This window comes from Ceratotherium simum, chromosome 2, assembly GCF_057802395.1.
Source record: "Ceratotherium simum simum isolate JZ-2026a chromosome 2, ASM5780239v1, whole genome shotgun sequence".
In the NCBI taxonomy this organism is placed as follows: Eukaryota; Metazoa; Chordata; class Mammalia; order Perissodactyla; family Rhinocerotidae; genus Ceratotherium; species Ceratotherium simum.
The window spans coordinates 36,893,388-36,918,253 of NC_141901.1; the positions used below are offsets into that span (position 1 = coordinate 36,893,388).

At 37.5% G+C, this 24,866-nt stretch overlaps 1 protein-coding gene and 1 long non-coding RNA gene across 2 annotated transcripts; one reads left to right on the forward strand and one right to left on the reverse strand.

Moving 5' to 3' along the window:
* The first annotated feature begins 4,927 nt into the window (after positions 1-4,927).
* Positions 4,928-9,321, forward strand: LOC147917892 (uncharacterized). The gene is made up of 3 exons (XR_015554719.1): positions 4,928-5,079; positions 6,306-7,030; positions 8,696-9,321. It is a non-coding gene; the product is annotated as an uncharacterized LOC147917892 (long non-coding RNA).
* Positions 9,322-11,482: 2,161 nt separating this feature from the next.
* On the reverse strand, positions 11,483-24,631 carry LOC106800027 (interferon-activable protein 203-like). The gene is made up of 7 exons (XM_087441074.1): positions 24,367-24,631; positions 23,319-23,455; positions 22,530-22,688; positions 16,864-17,031; positions 14,996-15,415; positions 13,127-13,315; positions 11,483-11,605 (listed from the first exon to the last, which is right to left on the reverse strand). The coding sequence occupies exons 1-7, from the start codon at positions 24,629-24,631 to the stop codon at positions 11,561-11,563; spliced, it is 1,383 nt and encodes a 460-aa protein (XP_087297200.1). The 3' UTR covers positions 11,483-11,560.
* Positions 24,632-24,866: the final 235 nt, after the last annotated feature.

Genomic DNA, 24,866 nt, shown 5'->3' on the forward strand with positions numbered 1-24,866 from the left:
ATGTCCATTAAGTTCCTAATTGGTAACAGGAACTCTTGCAGGTTCTGGTGATAAAACAGGGAGTTAAAAACAAATTCAAATTTTGTAGATCTTATGCTCTACTTCAGGAGATAGATATTTTTCTTTAAAGCAAACGAATGAATGTAATGAACTAACTTAAGTGCTCTGAGAGTAAGGAAGATGATCCCTCAAGGACATGTGTCAAAGGAACCTAACAAAGGCCAGGAGTTAGAGTTGGAGTTGGTCAGATGAGGCTTCTCTCGAGGAGTGACCCTTGAGCTAAACTCTGAGAAATGAATAAGAGTGAAAGTTGTCTTCAGTCACAGGGAACTCCATGTGAAAAAGGCCTTGTGGCAGAAAGTGTTGACTTGCTTAATGACATGAAAGAAAGCCAGTGTGGCTGAAGTACAAAGAATCTCCAGACAGTGGTATGAGATGCTCTTTGAGAGAGACAATGCAAAGCATTCTAGAACATGATTAGAATTCTGTCTTTGTTCAAGAGAAATCAGAAGTTTTCAGATGGGTTCAAGCAGGGGCATGATACCAGGTTTGCATTTTGATGCGCTTGCTGTGGATTTGTGTGGGAAAAAAAATTTAGGGGCCAGTTTGAGTTTGGGGAGAATAACTATTGCCGTAGGTCTGGAAGAGGTAATAGCAGTTTTGATTAAGTTATCAAAAGGAAATAGATGGAAATATATTGAATGGAAAGAGATTTTAGAAGAAGTGTTACAAGTTGTTGATAGATTGGAAATGAAAGATTAATGAGTCGGCATCGTTAGGGAAGATGCTTTGGTTTCATTCAAGTAATTAAGGGTAGTAGGGTGAAATATACATATATAAATGTATATACACACGTTGTACATATAAATGCATATTTATGTATATGCATATATTATTTTTTATTGTAGCATATCACAAACACAGAAAGTACACAAATCTTAATAACACAGAAAAATAAATTATCAAAAAGTAAATAGAAGATAATATACCGCCACCCTGGTCAATAAATGGAACTTTATTAGCATCTCTGAAGTCCCTTTTGTGTCCCCTCCAAGACTCACACTCACAGATAGCCATCATCTTGAATTCTAACACCGCAGATTAGTTTTGCATCTTTTTTCATATAAAAGGAATTATTCAATAGAAACTATTTCATATCCGTCTTCTTTTTTTCAAATGGTGTTAGTAAATTCTATCCATGTTGTAGTTTGTAGCCTTAGTTTATTCATTTTTATTGCTGTATAATATTTCATTTTTTAGCTTATATAGATATATTATTTGAATATTTAGCTCACATATATGTATGAACAAAGGTCTACTGTTGATTGTTATTTGAAGTCATTATGAATAGTACCACTCTGAACATTTATGTTCATTGTGCACATTTATGTTCATTGTGAACATTTATACCCACCATGAACATTTATATTTGTTATAAATATTATGAAGATTATATACATGTCATAGCATGTACATATACTATATAGTATCTATACATATATTATAAATATACATATGCTATACACTATATATATACATAGTGTGTGTATATATATATATCTTATTGTGTGTATGAATCTTTCTTTTAGCTGTATACCTGTAAATGGAATTACTGGATGCTAAGCTAAATATATATTGAATTTAGCAAATAGTTCCAAACTATTTTCCAAAGTGGTGTACCAATCTGAGAATTCTATTTAATTCACAGTTGTTTAAAAAATCAGATTCGTTTTTAATAAATATTTACCATTTATGAGAGTATCTCAATATTGTTTTAATATGCATTTTTCTGATGACTTTTGAGATTGAACACTGTTCATATGTTTATTGGCCGTTTGGATATCTTATTTTAATAAAATGATCACTCTAGTGTTTGCTCACTTTTCTGGTGGTTTGTCTTCCTTTTAAAAATGCAGTTATCGGAATTATTTATATTCTGGACATCAGTACTTTGTTTTATATTTTTACATAAGTTATCTAAAAGTGAACCCGCCAGGGTATACCACTATCCCAGTCAGTAAATGGAAATGTGTGTATCCTCTCACTGTGTTGCTTGCTTTTCACACTCAGTGGTATCTTTTTATGAATTGATGTTGTGGTATGCTGTAAAAATGGCTATCATACCCTTGCACTGTGATGGAGCAGATACATGTCAGAAGGTGAATTTCTTAATCCCCTGAATCTGGGCATAAGCATGTGACTTGCATTAGCCAATGGGACATTAGTAAACATGATGAAAGCAGAGGCTTGAAAAGTACTTGTACATTGCAGCTTGCCTTGTCTCATTCCTGGGAACGCTTCTGCCCTCATGCGAATAAACCTTGCTTAGCTTTTAGAGGATAAGACACCACAAGGAGTGAGGCCCGAGTCATCACAGTCTTCCCAGCCATCTCAGCCAGATCCCAGACATGTGTGTGAAGCCATCTGATCACTCAGCTTCACCTGAGCCAGGCAAGATCAGATGAACTGCTCAGACAATCTGCAGAATTATAAGAAATAATAAATGTTTGTTGTTTTAAGCCACTACGTTTTTGAGTGATTTATTATGCAACAAAAGTTAACTGGTGCACCTCCCTCCAGCCTTTGTGCTATTATTATTATTATATATTTTACTTCTATTTGTTATAAACTGCAGAAAACATCATCACTGTCATCGTTGTCATCATCATTATTGTGGTGTTAAACTGTTAATATTCTTTGATATTTACCCATAGATTTGCCTTTCTTTAATGTTCTTCATTATTTCATGAAGTTCTTGCTTCCTTATAGCATTTCTTTCTTTCAGCCTAAAACGTTAACTTTTTTATTTCTTGCAGTAGATTTTTTACTATAATGTATTCTCTTAGATCTTCTCTGAAAATATCTATATTTGGCCTTCATTTCTGAAGATATTTTCACTGGGTATAAAATTTGAGATTTTCAGCATTATTCCTTCAGTTCTTTACAGATGAGCTTATAATATCTTCTGGCTTTCATACATTCTATTAAAATGTCAGCTATTGGTCTTGTTGCGTTTCCTATTAATGTCATATGTCTTTCCCCCACTGCTTTCAAGATTTTCTCTTTGTTTTTGTTTTTTGGCAGTTTGTGATGTACTGAGTTGTTTTCTTTGTATATTTTCTGCTTGTGGTATAGTAAGCTTCTGAAATCTGCGTGTTGATGCCTTTCATCAGTGTTGGCAAACTATCAGTGATTATCTCCTCAATATTGCTTCTGCACCATTCTTCCTCTCTTCTCCTTAGGGAATTCCAATCACAAACAAGACGTGTTGGACATGACCTACATATTTCTTATGCTCTCTTCTGTTTTTCCATTCTGTTTTTTTCCTTATGATTCTGTTTATATAATTTCCATTGACCTGTTTCTAATTAACTAATCCTGTCTTCTGCTATATTGAGTCATCTCTTCAATCCATGCTATATATTATTAATATGAGCTATATATTTGTCATATTGCATTTTCATCTCTATGACACACAGTTGGTTCATCTTTTACAGAAGACAATTCTGTGTTGAAATGATTCATTTTTCTCACTGTTTTGTGCATCATTCCTTTACTTTAGCACGACAATTGTAGTTATTTTAAAATCCATGACCACTAATTCCATAATCTTGTCATATGTGGGTTTGCTTATGTTGTCTACTTTTTTTTTTGACCATTACTTTTCTCTTGAGGAGCTTGGCTCATTGAGTTTTTTTTCCTTTCTTGGTGTTTTCCTACTGCTTGTGAATAGTATTCTTATCAATAAACTTATTGCACATTTTGTACTTGTTTTTCATGCCAAGGTCTGTTCATAATAACCAAGCCCACAACTGTCCCAGCAGAATCTCTTCATGTATCACTACATTCCTGTTTCTATATCTCTGAAGGTATTTACGCTTATGCCAAAACAGGCTAATGCCACTGCAATTGTGTATATGTGTGTGTGTGTGTGTGTGTGTGTGTAAGTAAAGCACCAAAACAGGTTTTAACTCAGGATCATTTTATTTCATTCTTGAGAGAAAATGATACTTAAATTTCCTCAGTTGCTTATGCTCATCTCTGGTGGGTTAATGTGTATTTGTTTACTTTTAATTGGTTGATAAGAAATACAAAGGGAAAAAATGAACAAAGCTAGTGAAACAGAGAAGTCAAACTGAAATGAGCCCTGGTGCCTCTGCAGCTCCCAGAAATGGTGTCATGGAGCAACATACTGTTCAGGTAACGATGGGCAAGTACAGTGGCTTGGTCTTTGTAAGAGCATCCACTAGTCACTATTCTTGCCATTTTCCACATTGGAGCCCTCTGTTCTTTATCTCATAGCATGCGAGTAAAGACAGTGAGGCTATAGTATAAAAAGTGTATCTGTATAACAAAAAGAAAAACTGCTTCAGATTCGTCAGATTAAACACCTGTTGATAGCTCCTAATCTCTGCCAGGCCCTGGTCACTTCAACACATTTTTACAGGTTGGATTCTGTAAGAGAAAACTCTGAGATAGACAGTTGTTTTCAGGAAGTATATTTTAGAGTTCCCTCGGGATTAGTACCTTCTCCTACTTCACCTGGTGAAGTAGGAGAAGAGGGAGAGTTTGCACTCCAATGAAGTTGCAGCAAAGACCTCATCCAGTCCCACGGGGAGTTCAGGAGCTGGGAATGCCTTTCAGAGTTGTCATGGTTTGAATGGAATGGGAAGACCTTTATACACCTTCATTGACTCAGGTGAATCAGCACTCTTCAGACAAGAGTAATGCTTGGAGAGGGTCTTGGCCTCTGTAAGAAGGATAACTTTGGTCCTGAAGTGGAGCAGCAGGCAATATGTGAGAGACTCACCACGGAGTCACCACACACATGCAATTTCATATCCTGTGAGGCAGGTATCATAGCATTTTATAGATGTCTGAAGTAAGAAAACTGATTATATTTACTACCTTCTCTTTGTCTAGAGCAGCCACTCTCTCCGGGCTTGGCCCAGAACCCTCTGGTGTTGTCAGAGAGACAAGATTCAGGTATAAGTGATGCCTTGTGGTCATCAGTAATGGAAATATGCATTATTCAACTATGGATACATGATACCAAAGAGAAGAAATCTTGGAATGGAAGTAAGTGAAGCTGACATTTTCCTGAACAGTTTCAAATAGAGTCTGTTGCCTTGTCCATCAGGGTCTCCTTATGGATAGGCATTTTCCCACACTCCAGGTCCCATTAGAGATCCCTCTCAGAAATTCCTACACGTGGCCTTCTATGCCTCTGTTTTTTCTCTATTCCCCTTTGACTCTGGACAGCAAGTTGCTTTTTAAAAGTAGCATTTGCTTCTAAAACAGACTGCCCCAATTCTCTTAACTCTGTTACTTTGGAAAAGCTACAAAGAAAAGAGTTACCTATAATCCTATTGCCTAGAGATAGCTATATTTGATGTTGCTAAATATCTTTTAATATGTTTATGTGTGTGATTAATTGTTTATTTATCCAAAAAGAAACACGTTATTTATTCTGTTTGTATCCTTTCCATTTTTGGGGTCGATTATAACACTTTATCATATTATACTTGTAAAGCAGTTTTAATATGTATAGTATAGTATTCTGTTATCTGACTTTGCCATATTTTATTTAACTAACTTCTTAATTTTGGATATTTAAATTATTTCAATTTTTTATAATTGCAAATAACAAGATATAATTCTTTGGTATAAATTTTGTGCATAGTTCATTATTTCTAAGGATAAATTCTTAAACGTAGAATTGATTCTCCTTTTTAATTCTCCCTGTACCTCACTTATAGGATCTCTGACTGAGGTCATGCCCTTTACTCGCATTTAACATAATCTGTAATTTCATTACACACAGGACCATCTCTAGGAATTTGGGGAGCCTTTTGCAGGCCACTGAGCTCCTTTACTTTTATACCAGAGTAAAATGAGTACTCAAGACAGTATTGGGTGGAGGAACAAGGATATCTTGTGCCATAATGGAGTTGACAGAAGAAGACAGAATGAGATTCACTCGTTTGCCTTAGTTAGCAAGGCTTCAGAGATCTGGTGGGCTCTTTACATGTAGAAGAAAAGCCAAGATTCAGATCAGGGAGTCTGCCTCCAAAACCTTTTATACTGTCTCATCTGAACACCAGACTTGAAATCTTCCATCTGCATTCTCTTTCTATCTAGACAATTCTAAATCTCAAATTTCTTCCTAACTCATTTATATGTCTTTTTCTTTGATTACATCTATCTATCGCTGGCTTTGTGAGGTTTAACATCGTGAGTGAAGTGAGATTCCCTCAATAGCACCTTCTTTACTCAAGCTGTTGTCTTTCTTCTGTTGTCTTCAGCCTGAGCAGAAACAGATGGTGGCCCAGGAGGAATCTATCTGGGACGAAGGGTTGAAGAAAGGCCCTGTGACAGTCACAGTAGTGAAAGGAATGAAATGAAGCCATTCAAATTTGAAACACGAGAAGGGAAGCAAGAGATCTTTCATGCTAGCGTGGCTACTGAGCGTGAATTCTTTTCTGTGAAAGTTTTCAACAAAGATCTAAAATGTAAATTCACTCCAAAGAAAATAATTATAACGTCAAAATATTATCGGCACACTCGTTGCCTGGAAGTGAATAGCGCCTCACTATGGTTGATGCTGGATCTGACCAACAGATCAGTGTCCCAAAGCACTTTATCAGAAAAGCTGTTGAGAGGCTGGCCCGGTGGCCCAGTGGTTAAGTTCACGTGTTCTGCTTTGGTGGCCTGGGGTTCACTGGTTTGGATCCAGGGCGCCGACCTACTCACCAGTCCTCAAGCCATGCTGAGTCGGCGTCCCACATAGAAGAACTAGAAGGACCTACAATTAGGATATACACCTGCGTACTGGGGCTCTGGGGAGAAAAAAAGAAAAAGGGGAAGATCGACAGAAGACGTTAGCTCAGGGGCAATCTTCTTCTTCAAAAAAACATAAATAAATAAATATAAATAAATATAAATAAAAGATGTTGAAACCCTAAAGATCAATAAGCTTCCAACTCAACCCCCTGGAACAATTCTGAATGGGCTGTTTGTACTCCAGAAGGTAAGTTTCTATATACAATTTTATAGTGATTAGCAAAAATAGCTTATTCACCACTATGAGCTTGAAGAGACTTTAGAAATTCATCATTTCAAAGTCTACTTATATGGAAAAAACTGAAACAAACCCCAAAAAACTAAAGAGCCACAGAGTGATTGTGGCAAAACTGAAATACATTAAAACTGTTTTTATTCTCATGAAGCAGTTACATTCCTACTTCAGCTTCCTTTTATCCTCGTAGCTTCTGAAAAAGAAATTACCTCATACACAAATAATGTTTGCCCTCTGTGTTATTTTTGTATTTTATATATATGATCTTTATTTTAAGTGACTGTTGTTGTGAATGCAAAGTTACTGTAGTTGAGTGATAAACCAGACTAACAGACCTGGAAGACCAATAACTAGGGCAAGATTAAGGAATTGTGACTAAAAGAAGAAAACAGAAGACAGAGTTAGTATGAAGAAATTTATTAGAAGTGAGATATAGCCCTTAGTTTTTAATAAAGTCAAACTGATAGACAACAATTCTATTTTTAAACCTTTAAGAGAAAATAATGTTGAAAATCGTGCAAAATGAGTTGCATGTTTTCCTAAAGTGCAGTTCTTTCAGTTTGAAATATTAAACATTATTTTCTAGCACAAAAAAAAAAAGTGAGAAATAAAAAGTATTTTGACTCTGAGCCTCGGAGGAACTAACCTTCTGTGACTACTTCTTCTGGTCAAGGAAAGGACCAGAGGAACCACAGAGAGGGAACCTGCTGACCTTTCCTCCAGGAGCCTTAACAGAAGCACTCTGGTCTGTGGTTAGTTGCAGGGGAACTGAGAAGGAGAATCCATCCTCCTGGAAAATTCAAGCCCAAAATGACCTTGGATAAGAAGGACACGTTCTTTACCCTAGTGATGAGCCTTCAATCTGGCCAACCATGCATAAAAATATATTCATTAGTCCATTAAATTAAACCTAAAATACTATCAATCTTCTAGATAACTGATCAATACCCTGCTCCTTTTTGACTTGGACTTGATTGTGAATCATTTCTTGTCCTTGATTGCTGTAGGGGAGGAATAGTTTTCCCTTCTTCCCTCCTAGGTTCTTTGGCTCGTATAATAATTAATTTGACATAAGACAGATTAACAGGAGAAAAACAAATTTAATTGTGTACCTACAGGAGTCCCATAAAAGATATGAGACTCATAGACAGCCCAGCAATTAAGGCTTACATAATGTCCTGAGCTAAGAAGATAGGGGTAGGGGTCTGGGGCTTCATAGTTTGCTAATCCAAAATCTGAAAAAAAAAATATTAGTGATATATTGTATGTTTATAGAATAAATAAAAGTAAAATATTTGACAATGATAGCACAAAATATGAGAGGGAGGAATTAGGATTATAGTGTTGGAAAGTCCTTACACAGCAACATGTCAAGCAGCATGATAATATTTGAAGGTAGATTCTGATTAATTAAAGATGTATATTCTAAACTCTAAGGCAATGATACAAAATATTTATAAAAGGGATATAAATAATAAGATAATTTTGTGATATTGGAGAAAGAATAGGCATATAAACTGATGAATAAATGAAAAGCAATAAGAAAAGTATACATACTGAGCTATATGAGAAAGCCATTTGGTTTAAAACTAATTCAGCCTGACTTTGTTTTTCCAGAAAGGCCTGACGTGGCCTGTCAATCATGAATTGTACACCTGCTTTAAACATTTACAAAGCAAAGAATGATGTCTTTAAAGATGGGGATGTATGCCTCCCACCATTTCAGCATTTCGTTCAAGATAATCATTCTTTCCCAGAAACTAAGGGTCAAACTGACCTACTGTGTACATCTTGTGACCTGCTGTGATCATCTTGCGACCACTGACCTCCTTGAAGATGCAAAACATTCTTCATGACTGTGGTAACAAGAGATATTCCTGTCATATTTGATGTATGTTCCTTGTCCCAAGACAGCATAACCACACCGTACACCTCACTTCTTCAGAGAGCTTCCTCTTTTGGTGAAGGCATTCTCTCAGGCTGTACGGTCCTGAGAAAGGCTTATGTAATAACTCATCCCAATTTTGATTTGTAGATTGATTATTGATTATTTGCGTCTACGAGACCCAATGGAACACAGTAGAGAGTCCAAGAATAGGCCACATATATGCAATTTATTGATTTTCTACAAAAGTACAAGCACAATTCAATAAAGGATAATTTTTCAACAAATAGTATTGGAACAATTGGACACTCATTTTAATAAAATGATTAGCTTGATTGATACCTCACTCTCTGTACAAAAATTAACTCAAAATTGATCATTGACTTATATGTAAAACCTAAAACTATAAAACTTCTAGAAGAAAACAAAGAGAAAATCCCTGTGATGTTGGTTTAGGCAAAGATTTCTTAGATGTGACACAAAGAGCATAATCTACACAGAACAAATTTTTTGATAATTTAAACTTCATCAAAATGAAAATTTCTCTTCAAGAGATACCTCGAAGGCACCAAAAGGCAAGCCATAGATTGGAACTTAATGCTTGCTAGTCACACAGCTGCTAAAGATCTTGTATCCAGAATTTACAAAGAATTCTCAAAACTCAATAATATGGGAACAAACAACTGAATTTTAAAAATAGGTAAAAACAGGTACATGGGTGGCACACAAGCACGTAAAAAGATGCTCACCAAATTCATCCTTAGGGAAACGCAAATTAAAACTACAGTGAGATACCACTATCTACCAACTAGAATGGCTCAAACTTAAAAAGATTGACCATACCATGGGCTGACGAGGATGTAGAGGTTGAGAACTGCCATAAAATGCTGGCAGAAATGTCAAATGGCACCCCACTTTTCAAAAAGTTTGGCAGATATTTTTTTTTTAAGTTAAGACACTTACAATGCTAGATTCTGAGGAGGATGCAGAGCAACTGAAACTCTCACACATTGTTGGTGGGAATGAAAAATGTTACAGTTACTTTAGAAAACAATTTGGCAATTTCTTATACATTTAAACATACACTTACTATATGAACCATCAATCTCACTAAAAGTTTTTTGCCCATTGAAATGGAAACGTGTGATCACACAAAAATCTGCAGGTGAATATTTACAGCAATTTTAATATGATTATGCAAAACTATCAACAACCCAATTGTTCCTCACTTGGGGAATGGATGAATAAATTTTGGTGGATCCACACAAGTAAATTTTACAGAGCAATAAAAAGGAATAAACTGGTACACACCACTACGTGGATGAATCTTGAATGGACTACACTAAGTGAAAGAAGCCAGACTCAAAATTCTATATATATTTTTAATTTCATTTTATGAATGTCTGGAAAAAGCAAAAGTGTAAGTTAAGAAACTATATCAGTGGTTGCCAGGAGCTTGGAATTGGGGGAAGAGTTGACAAGTAGCATGAAGGAAATTCTTGTTATGATGAAACTGTCCTAAATCATTAGGAAAGTGATTTAGCTTCTCTGTTCATGGTTTTTCTCATTAAGAGAATAAAAAGGAGAGCACTATCAACCCTCCAGAGCTAGTAAGAAGATTAAGTGACCCAAAATAATTGCAAAACAGCAGGTATCAAATATGTGATCATTAAATATATTGTCAATTTCAGTTTTAGATGTCTACTTTCTGCCATTGTACTCTAAAGTGAATTTATTATTCTTCAGTGTTTGCCTAATACAGGTCTGTACCTGGAGCAACTTCCTGATGAAATCCACATACGTGAAATCTGAGACGAGCAAATATAGTTGGAGAGCTACAGAGCTCTTGGTACTTGAGTAAGTGAGTGGAACCGGTTATTTCAAATCAGACAGGTCTGGAATTGCTTCCAATATATGCTAGTGTTTTCCTGCTAATCAGGAGAAACTGCCTTATTTTGCAGACAAATTGCCCAATTATGTCCCCTCCAGGAGACCAATTGAAAAGATATTGATTGTTGTGGGCTAAAGTACCCCCTCCTAGGACAGAAGGCTTGGCAATTGAAGCAGAGACTGCATTTCAGCCTGTCTGCCCCCTTGCTGCGTTTCTTTGCAAAGAGCATAGCCTTTTCAACAAGTCCATCCTTGACCAGAGTCTTATCCTGTAAAGATCATACCCAAAGTATAAATGCAAACATTCCTTGGGCCCTGTGTGCCCCACCGTGCTTTGCAGGCTACAGACTATTTGCTTTTAAGCAATTCACCAATAAATTAGACTCCTGGGGAAACACTGCATTAAAGAAATAAATGATGTTTATAATTTTTTCCAAATTATAAAAATTACAGATGTAAAATATGGCATTGAGATAGTACAGAAAAATATAAAAAAGAAAATGCAAAACACCTGTTACATCCCATTTCCAAGAATTAATACCTGGTAAATATATTGTTGTCTATCATATATATATGTGCACTGTATATATATATATATATATATATATATATATATATTTGTACTTAAATCTTATCTTCATTAACATCACTATTAATGGCATTCACGTTTTAAGAAGGAGAAATATAGTGAGGTTTTCATATATGAATCAGGATTGAGTGGTTGTTTCCTTGATTTTCCTGGCCTTGATGACCTTGAAGAAGCAAGAGATAAAGATAGACCAGTTGAGATGCACCTGATCATACAATTCTCCCTTCACTCATACTGCCTCTCTTTGCCATAGGCTGCATCCCTTTCTCTCTTCCTTTCTAAAAGGCTCTTCTCTCACTCTCACCTATCTCATTTAATGATGTCCTGCTTATTGAGTCACCACCCCCTCCTCTTGGTTGTGAACCGGAATGAGATATTCATTCACACCCAGCATGAGTACATGTGGACAGGCTGGAGGTGTGGGGAACAACAAGCGAGAGGAAGGAGCAGGTGTATTCCATGTCAAGTTGAGGGGAAACTTCTCACTGAGAAGAAAAGTGGAGGAGGGCCTGCCCCGTGGCTTTGCAGTTAAGTGTGCGTGCTCCGCTACTGGAGGCCCGGGTACGGATCCCGGGCGCGCACCAACGCACCGCTTGTCAGGCCATGCCGAGGCCGAGTCCCACATACAGCAACTAGAAGGTTGTGCAACTATGACATACAACTATCTACTGGGGCTTTGTGGGAAAAAAGAAAGGAGGAGGATTGGCAATAGATGTTAGCTCAGAGCCGGTCTTCCTCAGCAAAAAGAGGAGGATTAGCATGGATGTTAGCTCAGAGCTGATCTTCCTCACAAAAAAAAAAAAAAAAGTGGGGAAAAGGTACAAAAGGCATTCCTGGTGCACTGGTGTGAGGGAAGGGTTGGAATGTTTCATTGATGGTCCTGAGAACTGTAAAGATCCAAGAGCAAGTGCATTTCTGAGCACCTGGATATGTCAGCTTTTGTATTTGATCTGTTTACATTTCAGTATTGGAATGTAGTGTCCTTTGGTAGTGTCCCAAGAATCTCACATAGATGTGTGTGTGTGTGTGAGCGTGTGTGTGAGTGTGAGTGTGTGTGTGAATGTGACAAGGAGTATAGACTTTGTCATGTAGAACCAACCACCTCTGTTTGTTGTTGACCAACAGCAACAAACACTAAAGGCAGGTATCTCACTAAAGGCAGGTAACTTTGTGTTCTGAGATGCTCAAGGGCAACCTTGATCATGTAATCTGGTAGGAGCTCTGCTAACCATCCTCTGAGAAGGAAGATATTTCCCCCATTTAATAGATGATGAACCTGAGATTCCTAGTGTTTAAGTTCATTAGCTAACTAGCAAATCACAGAGCCAGTATCTGAAACAAATCTGCCTTAATGAAGCCCAAATTTACTAAATGATCTCAATGTTTTGATATATTCAACCCATTCTATAATATTTAGATTAGTTATCATATCTTTTGAATGCCTCTCTGAAGTTTCTCTCTTCAATATGAAGAAAGATATCCTTCCTTATTAAAAAAAGAATGATTATATTTGAAAGATTATATATGAATATATATCAAATGAATGATTATATATGAAAGAAAGTTTATATTCAGAAGGTCAAGGATTGGCTCTTTTTCCCCCGATGGATTGTCTGTATAATAGCAGCAGTCTAGATTTTTTAAATTCTACTTTAGAAGAATGATGTTACCCAGGAGTTCTTACCTTGATGAAACTGTGAATTACAGATCTCAGCTGCCTCTTACTCTCACCTAACGCCAATTCAAAGCAGATGAGTTGAAGTTTATCTCCTTCCTTGCAGTTGATTTTGGTCAGTCGTCCATACACCACGACTTCCATCTCCCCCGTATTATCTTGTATTTCATAATATATGAAATCATTCCACACTATTTTCTGCAAAAGAAAATTAGCATCCATCTTTTGAGAACTGGATCAGGTTTCCATATCTGTGAGAAATACAGGGATTAGTGGAAACTTTTGTCTCTGACAGGTTAATATGAGCTGTAAGTCCAGTATTACAGGTACCAAATAGCTTAAGACATCTCGTCCAGAAAATTCCCCCTTTTGAATCTTGTGTCTACCTTTCCTTCTTTTACGTCTTTATTTGCCTGGTTCTTCTGAAAATAATTGATTACTTCCTAATTTTTCCTGCTTCCATCTCAGAATAGCTGATATTTCTTAAGGAACTTGAATACAGTCAGATATGATAACCTATACAGGTTTCTTTGGTGCCTGAGAACAGAGAAGAAAGCCCTTTCATGCTTCATTATCAGTGTGAGAAAGATTGTTGCAAGTCTTCATTCAGTAGATTGCTATATCAATATGTAATTCTTTCTTCTATCTTCTGCATTTATTCATTCTTTTCCAGTCTGCCCAAATCTTGCATCTAAATTATCTAGTCCCCATGTTTCTAGTTTCTATATTATTTAATCTATACATTAATTCTATAAATGCATAGGTGTGCACAGCCATTTAAACAGAATGTGCAGAAAACAACAGGGATAAAAGTAAAGAGCCACCCTAGAAGACATATATAATGGAGTATGAAACATACTACATATAAAAATTTCCGTCAGCTAAGCTTAGATGTACTATGTTGTTTTAGACTGAAATAGCTACCCTAATTCTTAGAATTCACCAAGGTTCTGTTTTCATTGTCCATATTTATAAATTGAAGTTAAATTACATGATTGCTCTATTCTCTTCAACATCCATATTTCTTATTATTTAATGCCAAATTCAATTGCTCAACAATCTTTTTTAAATATATATACACACATATATACTCATATATATGTGTGTACATATATTTTTGGAGAGGAAGATTAGCCCTGAGCTAACATCTTTTGCCAATCCTCCTCTTTTTGCTGAGGCCCTGGGCTAACATCCATGTCCATCTTCTTCTACTTTATATGTGGGATATCCACCACAGCATGGCTTGATAAGTGGTGCATAGATCCCTGCCCGGGGTTCCCATCTGCAAACCCCCGGCCACTGAAGTACAGTGCGCGAACTTAACCACCATGCCACCAGGCAAACCCCTTGCTCAACAATTTTTTGATGAATGAATATAAAGAGTCAAGAGCACTTTAGTGATTTGTTGGTAACAGCTGCATTCTAGGGTAGAGTAGTCTATTGACTTCTTAGTCTGGTTGTCACAACCGGAATTCAAGCTTGAGAGGGCAATTCTTTATTCACAAGTAAGTCAAGCTGTCACTGAAACAGATGAGGCAGAACTGAAAGAAACAAAATCATAAGGATTTGTCTATTGATATAAAGTCTGCACTGTCCTGGAGCAGGTTGACTATCAACGGACAATCATAGCTGATAAAATGCCAAGGTTTCTGGGGAATCTCTTTCCAAAGAACTTGCAAGTTGTCATGGTGGGAAAAGGAATGTTCAGAGATTCTCTCTCCCATATGCTGAAATGAGAGGACTCCACCTAACAATCCCTGGACAGGAATGTCCTAAATTTCCATGTTTGGCACATTAATCAAGCTCCAAATGGCAAGTTAAGGCTTTTAAATTCTGGGCCTGCAGAAGAAATATTACAAAATAATGGTGTGGGCTTACCTTATGCACCTGAAACACTCCATTCACAAAGGTTCCTGGAGCTTGCGAGTACAGATGAATGATTTTAGGAGTTGCAGTAGCATTTATAATAAGTCTCTTTGAAACCTCCATCTTTCGGTCAGCATTAACATCAGACACAGATGAGGTATTGTAGACCTCCAGGAACCCATTGCGGCCAATATAATCTGATATGGCAATGACTTTCTTTGGGATGAATTTCTCCTTCAAGCTGACATCAAACACCTTCACTTGGAAGAATTCGCTCTCAGTAGCCACTGTGGCGTGAAACATCTTTCTCTCCCCTTCGCTGACGGCATATGCAAATGGTTCTGTGGCTTTCAGTACCATCACTTCTTTGGGGCCCCTCTGGAAATCCTCTTCTTTGGAAGCTTCTTTAGGTACAGCCTTCAGTCTTGGTTTCTGCTTAAAAGTACACACCAATACCAGGAAAAATTTAGAAAAGGTATACAGAGAAACTCTCTAGTGAGAACCTTCTCAGGCTTGATGTTGAGACTCAAGGAACACCATAATTGGGTGAACTTGGAAAAAAAGTAGACAAATATGGCAGACGACATAACTTAGTTAATAGAAGAAATGGAGAAGATTTAAACAGCAATATTATTTCTTTTCTTCATTTTGTATAAGTTTGCAAGGAAGAATATTTTTCTTTAAAAAGAATTCACCCAAGAAAAAAGTATTTCTCCTAGGAAGAGCTATGTACAGTATAGGGGTGGTGGGTAATAGCAATGCCATTGTGTAGTGAATCCTAATAGAGATGCAGATGAAAAAACAATCTTAATTTATCCCATCAACTCATTTTAGTGAGCAAAGTAAGATATAAATCGGGAAGAAAATAAGTCATCTTTAGTATCACTGAGAGTGAAGAATGGCTCCCTCTAGTCAAAACCATTGATTTCATCTGAAATTAATCCCAGTCAAGGTGGCAATCAAAAGATCCAAATCTCAAAGCCCCTTTCCAAAAAAACAGTGCTGTGTTGGGAAGGTGATAGTAAGACACTCACTGGAAGTATCCCATGACCTTCCTTAATTTGGAAATGTCCTGGATAGAGGCTCTTAGCTATAGAAAAATACGTGTATGTGATCCAACCTGGGACAAAATGATATTCTTTGTATATAAATAACAAAATGTAAAATCAGAAAGACTTTTTACCAAAATGTAGCATTTGATAGAGGAGAGATTTCAAAAAGTTAGAATTTAATTATTTTTGTCTATGCATGTACACATCCTAAATTTTCTAAGATGATATTATTTATGAAACAAAAAACGAAAGAGAGGTGCTGGCCAATGGCCTAGTGGATAAGTCCGGCGTGCTGTGCTTCGGCAGCCCAGGTTCGGTTCCCAGGCGTGGACCTACACCACTTGTCGTTGGCCAAGCTGAGGTGGCTCACATACCAAATAGAGGAAGATTGGCACAGATGTTAGCTCAGGGTGAATCTTCCTCAGCAAAAAAATATGAAAGGGAAAGATTTGGTGATAGTGCTTTGGTTGGCTCTGTATTTCTCCACCCTATTTGACCCTATGCTGTGTCTTTCACTGTGTATTGAGGGAAATACAAAAATAAAGTTAAATGAACAAAGGACTAATTATACCCAGTGGAGACTAAGGATGATTAGGTTCCCACTGGGTCATAGATTATCCTAATGTACAAGATGGTGCCTAATAAGAGTTGGAGTTCACATTTAGGGTACAATCTCATCTCAAAATATACATTTAACAAAAAATGTGTGATTTAATTAAAGAAAGAATTGTATATAGTAGGGGACTAGTGAGAAGCTCCTTCATGGTTCTACTGATCCCTGTCATTATATTGCAGGGAGTGGAGATATTGGAAACAGGAAGCTGGTACCTTGGTTAAGGAACTGCTGGATGGGGTTGGTGGTGGCATCTGAGGAGTTTGGAGACAGCCCTCAGTTGGGCATGTGCTGGTTGTTGAAGATTCTGGAAGCTGACTCTGCTCTTGGAATAGTTTCATTCTCTTGGATTCCTCAGTTTTATTGGTGATGTCTTTCCTTTTCTGAAGCAAAATATATATATTTTTTTCCCTGATTAATGATTTTCAATATCAAGTGAACCACAACATTCTCCTACTCATGGTCTCTTTCTGTCTCTCAGTCTGTCTGTCTGTCTGTCTGTCTCTCACACACACGCACACACACACACACAGAGACATAGGAGAGGATCTTCACTCCTACAATTTTGTCTGGAATAATTGCACATCTTCAGATATCCCCAAAACCTTCCCAGCTTGGAACCCAGTCAGGATTACTAACTTCACTCTGCAAATGTTAAAACCTCAGGTGATTGAACTTTCATTAGTCTGTTATGGAATTCTGGCTTTACCTCTACTGCAAACAGCCCTATGTCAACTTCATCAAGATAACACTTGGAGTTATGTATTGGTAGAAAATCCTACCAGGCTTATAATGGAAGCAAGTCTCAGAACAGCATCAGCTGCACCTATGGATGTTTTATTAACTAAAAGTCTTTTACTACCTTGTATATTTACCAAATAACCAAATCAGTTTCTATCATCTGCTCTCCAGGTCAAGGGAACCAAGTCTCCAACTGTCTGAAAGCTTTGTTTATCACCGTACTAGAGAAATTCCCTCAAATTCATAATTCTAGAGGTGGGATTCTGCTCTCTATGTAGTCATCAGGCAACCAAATCCTTCTGAGTTCTCAACCAGAAACAGACCCATTCAAGATTTCACCCAGGCATCCCTAATACCTGGATTTTTATAATTGTTTAAGCAAGAGCCATAAGTGTCTCTAAAATGATTTATCTTGACTACCTTTGATTTCACTAAGGAAAGCCCATTTCTAACTTTCTATATCCAATATAAATTTGTCACAGTTCTTACCTCTTTTAGCATTCACTTATCTAATTCATAAAGTGTCACTTGTTGATAAAGCTGTAGATGAGGAAGCTGCTTGAAATACCTCCCTCTGTCATGCAGCTTTCTGATTAGGACACTCTCTGACCACCCTGGCACCTCATTCCTCATTAGAAGGCTTACAGAGCCTGGGCTATGGAAATCAACCTGAGACATAACACTGTCTAATTATAAATTTTTAAAAATAATTTCCAGATACTAGAACATCTGTACTGTGACTCTGGAATCAATATATGCCACTAAATGCTCAAATTGTAGAGTTCAAAGGCTGGATTTGAACCCTGGCTCTACAATTCACTATCTGTGTGATCTTGGAGAACATTTTTAACCTCTGTGAACTTCAATTTTCTCATTTGGTTGGACTAACAACAGCACCCTCATGTGGTATTATAAGGAATAAATGACATAATGTACACAAAGATCACAGGTTTCAGAGTCCAATACCGCTAAATGCTCACTACATAGAAGTATCAAGATTGTTATTATTATTTCATTGTCAGCACAGGGGTTTGTATTTGTGTTCTGATCCATAGATGTTCAAGGGGCCAGAATTTGTTACCTCAACACGTGTCTCTTTGGCTTGGTTATTTTGAGGAACAAAGACTGAGGATAAACTTTGTCCTTCCCCCTAACTGCCTAAAAGAATTTAAGATAGAATGCCTGTTTCAGAAGGAGCTAATACTATAGATGATTATAACAGTAGTGGAGAGGAACCTAGCCAGGCCCATTTGATCAAAGTCCTTTCCCTGTCTCATTATCTTTGCAAGGCATGGCAAACATTTGTTAACCAAACCTTTGTCTTTCCATCTTCATGTGTTTGCCTTCCTCCCCTTTGAAGTCCCAAACCACTACCACTGACATCCTCTTTTGTCTTTAGCTGAAGATGGTATTTAAGGTGGTGGATTTGGCCATTTTGGTGAGTCACTCAGTTTTCCGGGGTTTATCCCATGCATACATGTTGTTAAAGTTGCTTGATTTTCCCCTGTTATTCTGTCTCATGTCAATTTAATTCTTAGACCAACCAGAAGAGCCTAGAAGGGTAGAGGAATATTTCTTCCTCCCCTAGAGATGTTTTATGTATTATGTTCACCCTCTTAATGGAAATCCTAGACAGAGGTGATATGGGAAGCACTTTATTAAAGAAGCTTCTCTATTCACTTCTGCCACATGTGTTAATTTAATCTCATTGACTAAAGCATCTTGAGCATCTTTCAAAGTTAGTTAAACCAAAATCTTCCATCATAAAAGTAGGATTTAGATGCCTGAAATATACTATTTGGTTGGATAATTCTTAAAAATGGTAATTGAATTTTTTCCTTCTGATTATTTCCTTCACCACTGCATCCTGTCCTTGAATCAAGCCATTCTGTGCTATTTGCTTTGGGGGAAACAAGCAGGAGGAATCAAAGATAATATTAGTCTGCTCCTGGTTTTGAATCCCAAAAGCAAACAGAGAGCATATTATAGAGAAAATAGTTGGGAGACTCCATGATGAAGCAGAGCAAGGCTTTCCTGCTCATTTAGTGCATTATGGAGTGGTCAGACACCCTTTTTGCAGGCTTCCTATGGAGGTGGCTGAACCAGAAAGAAGAAATAACTATATTGTCTGTTTAGGTGTATGAGGCTGAGGACACAGGTGAGCCTCCCTGAGATTCCTATGCTTGAAGGAGGTTTCAAGGAAGTGTAATGATTTTTCTGGGAGTGGAAATGATTATGTCACATATTTATGCAGATGGGGCCTTAAAGTATCACTTCCAAGCCTATAGGTACAGAAAGAAATAGAGTTGTCTTGAGATGTCCATGTATGTCATTGTCACGGCAGATAGACAGTGGGCCTGAAGTTTCAATGACTAGATAATGGCCACCTGGGCCTAGAGGCAACAGACACAGATTGCTAGTTCTATCCCCCCCAAAAAAACTGGAGAGACTATGTAGGGAATTATGAATTATTGACGTGAACAATAATAATAACAGTAACAAAACAAAACTTGAGAAATCTTGCCTACAGGAAGTCTGTCTTCAACTGTCATCTGTGGGACAATGTTGGGGACTTTCAGCCTGGGTCAGAGAGTAGCTCTTGGCTTGGGTGCCAAACTATATTAGAGAATAATGATTTAAATGCTGCTTTTGCCTATACCTCAAGTTGCCTGCCTATTCACTGCAGAAATAGGCATTGTACTCCTTTGTGCAGGTAACCACAGGGGTGATACCAGGCAGAACAAAAGACATTCTAGGAAAGAAGTTGATGCATGGATGTGTGCACTCACACTTCCACCTCGGTCTTGTCTTTCCCAGGGAAATGGTACCTATAATCTGAGGTTATTGTCTAGTAAGGAAGAAAAAGGTACACTTCTTACAGTGGTGATAAATGCTAAAATGGAAAAATAAAGGGACAGTGAAAGCAAACAATGGGAATATCTAACATCTTCTGCGAGGTGGGCATTAATGTGGACTTGCCTGAGGAAGAGATTCAGGTTTGCACCTGAAGGTTGAAGACACTTGAACCAGTGGTCAACCAGGACGAATGATACCAAACAAAAAACGAGTATGTGTCACATCTGACATGGGTTGGAGCAAGAAATTTTGAAAATAAATCCTGTAGTATGGTCAGTGAACAAAGGGGAAGAGGAAGAATGGAAAGAAGGGGATGAACACAGTCACATTCATCGCTACTTGACTGGTCACCTTCCCCTCTCTCTCTACTCAACCCAAAAGAGTAGCCCTTTTAACATCAAAGATTATTTCATAAACATGTGCCTTGTAAATAGCAAAGTAATTAGAATCTAGTAGGATCTCAAATTATACACTGATAAATGGATGAGTAATTACATTTAATAATTGAATTATATATTGTGGGAGGTTAGATAGGAACCTCTTCCAAGATTATGATAATCCTTGTAATTACATTGTGTGGAAGTACAAGGTATGGGAACAGGAAGAGGGTACTTGGTGAGGAACTGCTGGATGGGGCCTGTAGAGGCATCTGAGGAGTTTGGGGACAGCTCTCAGTTGGGCATGAACTTGTTTCTGAGGTTTCTGGAAGCCCAATCTGTTCTGGGATAGCATGTTCATTTTTGAGTTATTAGTTTTGGTGGTTACGTCATTCCTTTGCTGGAGAAAATTAGATTTTTTTCGTTATTTCTGGATAATAATTTTCAAAATCACACAGAACACAACATGTAACTCTTTTTTGTCTTTCGTTTTTAAACAGGATATTAACTTATCAATTTTCTCTGGAATAATGGCACACATTCAGATACCTGTACTACCTACTCTCTCCCACCTCAATAAGGATTACAAATTTCACTCTGCAAATATTAAAAGCTCAGACGAAATTTCATTGGTTTGGGATGGAATCCAGATTCTACATCTGCAGTACACTGGCCTAAGCCAACTTGGTCATGCATAACTCTAAGGGTTATTGTTTTGGTAAGTAACCTTCCCAGGTTATAACGGACGCTAATCTCAGCACAATGTTGATTGTGCTTATAGATGGTTATTAAATATGACTTTCTCATCAAGCAAATATACAAATAGCTTCCTGACATCTGCTCTTCAGGCTCCTAGAAATCCATCTCTCTGATCTTTTGGGAGAGATTATCAGTAGAAATGTGGGTTCTTGGAACTAACAACAAGAAAACAAAACCAAAAATTGAAAGTGCCTTTATAAAAGAAGTCTTTCTTCAAGTGGTATGTGTGGGGTGGTGGTGGGGAGGTACCCTGAGGGCAGCATGGATCTTGGTTGAGAAACTGTATTAGAGAATAGCGATTTAAATTCTGCTCTTGCCTACCCTTTAAGTTGTCTTGGGGCAATCCTTTCCTGCCCATTCACCTCAGATACAAGCTTCATTGTGCAGTGTGGCATGCAACCACAGGGCAAAACAAAAGGCAGGTTGGGATAGGAGTTGATGCATGAGATATGTACTCACTTTCTCCCACCCCTGTCTCGTCTTCTCCTGGGAAAGGGTACCTATAATCTGAGCTTATAGTCTAGTAGAGAAGAAAGATGTAGATTTATTATAGTTGTGATAAGTACTACAAAGGAATAGTAAAGGGCCATGTGAAGGCAAACAATGTGAATATCTGATCTCTTTTTGGGAGTGTGAGTATCAGTGAGGACTTGTCTGAGGAAGGGATTCAGTCTGGCACCTGAAGGTGGAATATATTTGGGCCAGTGAAGAGACAGGAATAATGAATTCCAAATCATGGAAACAGCATATGCCAAAACTCCTGACATGTGAAGGAACGTAAAATACTGAAAATTAATCTGGAGGTATGGGTAAGGAGAAAGGATGAAAGGAAATAAGAATGTAGGGGATAAACATACTCTATTTTTCATCTATAATTGTCTGGCCACCCTCCATTCCCTCTTTCTGGACCAACACAAGGCAGTAACCCTCTTGAGATCAAGAATTATTTCATAAACACACACCTTGCAGAAGCAATGGACTTATAATACACTGAGATATCGATAACTATATTGATATATCAACGACTCATTTTACAATGTAAAGAAATCGTATCTAGTGAGGGATTACTGAGAAGCTCTTTCAAGGTCATGATGATCTCTGTAATATGTTGTAGGGAGGGACAAATATTGGGAATGGGAAGATCGTACCTTGGTTGATGAACTGCTGGATGGGGCTGGTGGAGGCATCTGAGGAGTCTGGGGAAGGCTCTCAGCTGACTGTGTGCTGGTTACCGAAGGTTCTGAAAGCTGACTCTGTTCCTGGGGTAGCTGCAACTTAGATTCATCAGTTTTTGTGGTTTTGTTTTTCTGAAAACATTTTATTTTTTCCTTCTTAATGGTTTTCAATATTAGATGAAACACATATTTACCGCTAAACATATCAGCTTTTCACTACTACATTCTAATAGACTACAATTTATGTCTTTGAGAACTCCAGGGAGCTACATACAGTCCATCTTCTGAAGAAGTAGCCAGAAGGTAAGCAGTGAACATATATGATTGCTTCATGCAAAGGGTGGAGAAAATTTTATACCTGTCACTCATTTACTCACCTCTGTGGTGATGACAGGAGCAGCGAACTTAGATTTAGAGATATAAGTTTGAATTTAGTCTCTCAGTCACCTTTGGCAAGCTGTTTCCCTAATCTGATTGCCATTTTAGTTCATATCTAAAAGAGGGGTCATGATTTCATATTTCGTCATAGGGAATTATATTGCATAACGTAAAGTGCATAGTAGTTCTGAAACATAATGGGTGACCAGTAGCTATTAATTTACTGACTCTGAACCTCATTTTCATTCTGCCCCTGGAATCCCTTTTTCTCTGATTCTTCTACTTGCATATTGAGAAAGGAATAAAGAACTAAGTGTTCATAGGAAGGTAATAAATGGAAGAGCCATAGAAGAAATCTCTTCAGTGGGACCTTGGTCATCCTACCTTCAAGATAGGCATATCGTTGATTAATTCAGGTCCAAAACCTTTGTTTGTGGTGGAAGTAGATTCATCACTACTGAGTTTATCCTTCTTGCTCTGTTTCACTGGAGTTGTTCCTCTTGCTTTCCATCTTCTTATAACTGATGCAGTAAAAGAGAGAAAAATAAATCCAAAGGAGCTGGTCTGAGACAGCTGAAGCCCTTTCATTACTATTTCCTCTCAGTTCCTGCTTGTGGGTCTAGGTATGCTTGTGTCTGCCTCTACTGCATTAGCCAGGCTGGGCACAGGTGGCCAGCAGAGGTAACACAGGTGCAAAGACTGTCTCAATGCTTCCTCAGTGGTTTGCTTTCTCATCTCATGTGCATTGAGCATATCCTTCCTGTCCTCTGGACTCCTATGTACCTGAGTCAAACTCTTTTCCAACCACTTATCCTATACTTTACTTTTAAGAATCTAAAGGTTTCATGTTGCTGATAGTGAGTCATCTTCTGTAAAAGATCTGTTTGAATTAGTGAAATGAGAGAAAGGAAATATGATGTAATTAGTGAGGTGACAAAGTGGTGATGCTGGACTTGGACATTTTAAAGTACGTTTTTATAATCCAGTGGTTTTATAAGAGACAAGTTCTTCACATCTCTGAGAAGTAGGTTTTATTTTAGTACTACCTGATTTTTGTTGCTAATAATGGTGGAGTAAATATTTTAATAGAACATGTATTTTAATTGATGTAAATATTTTAAAACTCACATTTTTTAAAATTTTGTTTTGTCATTTTCTAACCTTTCTAACATACTGAAAGGCTGACTTTCTCCTCAACTCCTGCTTTATTACTTTACCCTCACCCCCAAAATATACCCTCTGAAATACATTAAACCTCTTTGTAGGAAAGGGGATGCCCTAAGTTGTCAACTTGGCCTCTGCTCGACTAACATTGCCATGGCTACTGAGTCCTAAATTGGGAATGGGATGTGTCAACTATGACAAGTCCAGGTTCTAGTCAACATCGAGGATGGTGCAGAGAGAGTGAGAGTGAAGGATTCTCACTCATTACCTTTTAACTTCTCATTTTTAAGAGTTTTGGCACGATCTTTAAGTTCTTCTATGTCTTTGTACAGTTTTATTAGTTTGTCAACACTGGCAGCCCCTGGGAACTTTTCTGCCATCAAATCAGCAATCTGAATTTTATTATGTTCATTTTGAGTTTTTCTAGTCAGTTTTAAATCACTGGCCAATAAAGACTTAACCATGCTGAAATGATAATCACTGATGGGCTCCAATCCTTTAAGCAGAACAATTTTCTTGCATTCAGTCTCCATCTCTCAAGTTACAGATAACCTACAAGAGAAATATAACACACAGTGTTGCACATTTATACAGACAATTTAAAAGACTGTCAATGTCTATGTGAGTGAGTGGTCCATGTGAAGGTGTTGTCCATGGGTGTATGTGACAAAGAAGGACTTAATTACCAGATGTCATTGTGGAAAATGGGTTGAGCACTGCTGAATTTGGAACTTCTAAGAAATTCTTCCCTTTTTATGATGACAATTG